Here is a 5,000-nt window from a genome sequence, read left to right as displayed (position 1 = left end):
AGCAGCGGCGGCACCAGCTGCAGCAGCAGCAGCAGCAGCAGCAGCAGGGCCGGCGTCTGCAGCAGCCGCAACTAGAACGTCGGGAGCCTCCTCAGCTTTCGCATCAGGAGCAGCATCCGCTGCAACAGCAGCCGCAGCAGCAATCTCAGCAGCAGCAGCAGCAGCAGCAGGATCAGCAGGATGGCGCGAAGCCACGCAAGAGCGGCTTTAAGCTGCTTAGCGGTTTGCTGCACCGCTCCAGCGGCGGACGTTCTTCTTTGTCTCCTGATTTAAATTCGTTGCGTGATATAATACAAAGAGACACGGCAGCGAGAGACGTAGAAAAAGATTATCCCGTGCCTCTCTGGCTCAAGCGCCAGGGTGTATCTGCACCCTGTGCATACACCCAAACGTTTCAAGGCAAATACGGAACCGTCAATTACTCAGTCAAAGGAATTCAGAACAATAAAACAGTACGAAACGCACATACACCAGAAACCCTAGACCCCAAACCCTAAACAGACACGGCAACGTTGTGAAGCAGCCTGAGGTGTATGGACACTCCAAAGTAGCAGACCTGCGGCATAGGGTTTATGGTCTAGGAATCATGTTTTAGGGTTTAGGGTCTAGGGTTTAGGGTTTAGGGTTTGTGTGTAGGTGTTGACCTTCCACGGGTTGAACGGATCGATGCAAACTTTTCAAGACCTTCAAAATGTCCTTGCCGGCTTCGGATACAGAGTTATCACTTTTGGTTAGCTGCTGCTGCTGCTACTGCTTTTGGTGGATTCGCTGCTGCTGTGGGCAGTGCTGTTGCTGCTGTTGCTGCTGGCTGTCTCCTGTGGCGTCTTACTCTCTTTCCTCTTCCAGTCGATCTCTTGCTTCTGCGATTCATGTTGCTGCTGCTGCTGCTGTTTTTGGTGGGCCGAGAATGGTGCTTGCAGTGCTGGTGCTTCTGCTGCTGCTGAGGCTCCTTGCGACTGCTGTAGCTGCTGCCACAAGTGTTGCTGCTGCTGCTGGGGCGGCGGCGGCAAATATTGCTGCTGCTGCAAGTGTTCGCTCCTGCTGCTCGATGCACTGTAGCAGCTGAGGTCCCCACCAATAAACCGACGCAGATAGTCATATCAGCAACAGCAGCACACACAAAAGCAACAACAACAGCACAAGCAGCAGTAGCAGCAGCAGCAGCAGTAATAGCAGCAGTAGCAGTAGTAGTAGCAGCAGCAGAAAGAGCCGCAGCAATAGCAGCATTAGGAGCAGCAGCAGCATTAGCGACAGCACCATCAGCTTTTAGTGGATCTGCCCTTTGCACCTGATGTCTTAAGTACTTGTCTATTAATTAATTAATTAATTAATTAATTTACTAATTAATTAATTAATTAATTAATGGTCTATTATTCTTTTATTTGCATGTATGCAGATCTGTACGGGCATGGCTTGTCCGCTTCTCCCGCCTACCGTTTTTTTAAACGGCGATACTCGGACGATTTTTTTGTCGATCAGGCCGAAGAACTTCTCGCCCATTTGCAACTCAATCAAGAAAAACTAGCTCTTGTTGGGTTTTCTATGGGTGAGATAAGGACAAATACAAGAAATAAATGCAGAAATAAAGAGGTAGTTGAATAAATAGAGTTTTAGGTTAGTATATTCTTAAATATATTCAATAATTTAAGCACAAGAACCTCTCGCCCATTTGCAACTCAATCAAGAAAAACTAGCTCTTGTTGGGTTTTCTATGGGTAAGATAAGGATAATTAGGCAAGCTTTTTTTCTGTTTGTATTATGTGTTTGTCTATTTGTTTTGTTTGTTTGTTTGCTTGTTTGGTCGTTATACTTGTTTGTTTGTTTGTGCGTTTGTTATTTTTGTTTGTTTTGTTTGTTTGTTCGTTTTGTAAATATAGATAAATATGTATGGGCTGTGTGTTTTCGTTCTGCTGCTTTTTCATTTGTTGTTTGTTTGTCTGTTACCCTGTTTGCTTGTTTATTTGTTTTGTTTGTTTGTTTGTTTGTCGTTTATATGTTTTGTTTGCTTGTTTTGTTTGTTTGTGCTGTTGCACAACTTGTTTGAGCTCAGGCTTTTTTTGTTTTGTTGGTTTTGTTTTGTTTCTCTCGTCGTCCTTCTTCTTCATGTGCTTGATTTGTTTCATTTGTTTATTTGTTTGACTTATTTTAGTTGTTCCATTTATGATATTTGTTTTAATATTTGTTTTGTTTATTGTAGTTATATTATTTGATTTATGTATCGTATTTATTGTGTGTACTGTGATGTATTCGATTTTCTTTATTTGTTTTATTTATTGTATTTATTATCTTCATTTTATTTGATTTATTATATCTATTTTTTTTGTTTTTTGTGTTTGTTTCTCAGGGGGAGTTATAGCGGCTCGCTTTGCATGCAGACACCCGACTATGGTGAATTCTGTCTCTTTAATATCTGCTGCGGGCCTTATACCTAAAAAGCCATTCCCTGTCTCCGTGCTGCAGCGGTGCGGCTGCTGCTGCTCTCCCTGTTATCTCTGTGTCCCCTGCTGTCTCTGTCGCTGCTGCTTCGACAGGAAGAGCTTCATCAAGGCGAGACAAACCTTAAACCTTAAACCCTAAACGCTAAACACGAGAGGCTGCACTGTGCTTGCACCATCTCACAGCAGCAATATGCGCACCACGTAGCTGAGGAAAGACAAGGAGACGAGAACAAACAAGAAGAAGTTCTTTTTATATTTGTCTATTTATGCAGAGATACAGCAGAGGAGAAAGAGAAGACAACAACCATGAACAAGAGAAAAACACAAAGACAGACACGGCTGAAGCAACAGCAACGCGAAACGAATCGAAGAAACAACACCTCCCTTCTCCCCACTCAACTAAAGAATGCAGCAGCAGCAGCAGCAGCAGCGGGAGTGGCGGCAGCAGCAGCGGCAGCGGCAACAGCAGCAGCAGCATTGGGAGAAGGGACAGGTGTGCAAAGAGACACAGCAGCAGCAGCAACAACAAGAACAACTGCACTGCCTCACACCCGAGGCAGTCACATTCGAGTGCAGCTGCAGCAGCAGGAGCAGCAGCAGGCGCAGCAGCGGGAGCAGCAGCAGGAGGCGCAGGTGCAGCAGCAGCAGCAACAGCAACAGCAGCAGCAGAAGGGGGAGCTTTCGATTCCGGTTTGCTGCTGTGGCGGCGCTTAACTTGGCAGCTATTTGCAAAGAAAGGAACAGTCAGCACTTTTGTAGGATGCGTTACTCACGTACCCATGTGGGAAGCAAAAGATCTCTATGCACAGGTTAGCTGGTGCTGCTGGTGTTGCTGCACTGGTGTTGCTGCTGCTGCTGTTTCCGCTTGTGCCTTTTGCTCTAGGTGTTGCTGTTATTGTTGCCGGTTGCGTGTTTCTTTGTTTTTGCAGCTGGGGAAGCAGCAGACGCCGTGTTTGCTGCTGTGGGGAGGAGACGATCCCGTGGTAGCTGTGGATTGCTGCAGCCTTTTGTGCAGCTTGCTGCCGAATCATGCGTTAGTTGTTTTCCCTCACTGCCATCATTTGCTGCTAGCAGAAAGACCGCATGCATGCATTGCGTTGATATTAACTTTTCTTGGCTTTATACCCGACTTTGAACGAACAAACCGAAATAGCAGCAGCAGCAGTAGTAGCAGCAGCAGCAGGAAGAACGGCAAAGAACGACGAAAGAAAACGCATTCACAACAGCAGCAGGAACAGCAGCAACAGCAACAGCAGCAGCAGCCACAAGTGTATATGCCCGTATGGAGATATTTGCTGCCGTTCTCTCCTGATGGGGTGTACGTACACCCGAGATTTCGCTGTCCTCCCACTCTTACCCCTAAAGAATATCTCGATTTGCTGCAGTATAAACCCCGCTTCAGTGTTTGCTTTGAGGGCCCCTCTTCTGGGGACCCTGCTGCAGGGCTTGGCGAGAAGAGTAAAGAAAGAAAACATAACCGCAAAAGTAAAAAAAATGCAGCAGCAATTCAACAACAGCTTCTTCTGCAAGGGCCCAGCAGCAGGATCCAACAGCACAAGCAACACGACCAGCAGCACAAGCAGCAGCAGCAGCAGCAAGAGCAGGAGCAACAGGCGCAGCAGGAGCAACAGATAAGCGATGGGGAGGAATTGCACGAAGTGCCAACGCTGCACAGAGGGGTCTCAAGGGAGGAGGCAGCAAAAGCTGCTTCTGCTGCAAGCAGCAGCAGGAAACCAGCAGCAGCAGCAGCAGCAGCAGTCGCAGAAGAAGTAGTTGTCCTTCCTGACTCTGGTAATCAGCACTATTTTGTTTTGTGTACTTCCGGAACAACTTCATTGAAAGAAACAATACTAAAGGGCAAACATAAAAGGAGAAGCCAGCAAATACACCTGAGATACCTAGCTCAGCCGTACATATATATAAATACGCTCTTCTATTCCGGGTGTATATACACACACCTCTGCAACCGAAGCGTTTGCATGCATGAGTGTGTTTGTATTTGTTTGTTTATACAAATGCAATATGTAATAATATTATGGTGCGTGCATTATTTGATGTTTGCAGAGATAGAAGAAGCTTCTTCTCCTCCGTCTAAGCCTGAACACACAGTACCAGTCAGAGGTCAAATGCCTCCTGGGGCTACCTCTATCAAAGGCAGCACACCAGCAGCAGGAAAATCAGGTTCTGCTGTTGGTGCTGCTGCTTCTGCTGCTGGTTTGAAGCATACGGGGTCGCTGCAGGATTTTTTCTTTGCGGGTGATGCAGAGGCAAAAGACAGCTGCAGTTTGCCGTGCAGTCACTTTGTTGTTGCGAATAAATAAATAAATAAATAATGAAGAAATGACGACTTATGTTCACAAACGTGCAACAAAATCTCCCCTCCCCAGGTGCTGTACCTGCCCTGCAGTGTACACGTTCAGGTGTACCTGAGAAGATGCTAAAAAGGCTTTTTGATAGCACGTGAGGGTTTTGCTTGTGGTTTATCTTGATAATGTTGATGTACGGAAGATACTGTACGTACACCCCGATGGTGCGAGCTGCATATACACCCCAATGAGGAAA

General features: G+C 46.4%; 1 protein-coding gene across 1 annotated transcript in view; it reads left to right on the top strand.

Annotated features, from left to right (window-relative positions):
• Positions 1–4,694, top strand: part of EAH_00051830 (hydrolase, alpha/beta fold family domain containing protein, putative) — a gene marked incomplete at both ends in the record, with an annotated part of 5,653 nt that extends 959 nt beyond the window's left edge. Inside the window, 7 exons of the mRNA XM_013394111.1 lie at positions 6–452; positions 637–730; positions 1,397–1,546; positions 2,345–2,462; positions 2,711–3,128; positions 3,368–4,229; positions 4,503–4,694. Of these exons, the coding sequence (XP_013249565.1) occupies positions 6–452; positions 637–730; positions 1,397–1,546; positions 2,345–2,462; positions 2,711–3,128; positions 3,368–4,229; positions 4,503–4,694 (2,281 nt within the window). The remainder of the gene's footprint in view (positions 1–5; positions 453–636; positions 731–1,396; positions 1,547–2,344; positions 2,463–2,710; positions 3,129–3,367; positions 4,230–4,502) is intronic.
• Between the last annotated feature and the right edge of the window lie 306 nt (positions 4,695–5,000).

The sequence above is a fragment of the Eimeria acervulina genome, genomic scaffold (assembly GCF_000499425.1).
Source record: "Eimeria acervulina Houghton genomic scaffold, Eah_scaff907, whole genome shotgun sequence".
NCBI lineage: Eukaryota > Apicomplexa > Conoidasida > Eucoccidiorida > Eimeriidae > Eimeria > Eimeria acervulina.
Note: the sequence above shows the minus strand (reverse complement) of the source record. Positions and strands in the feature narration are given on the sequence as shown.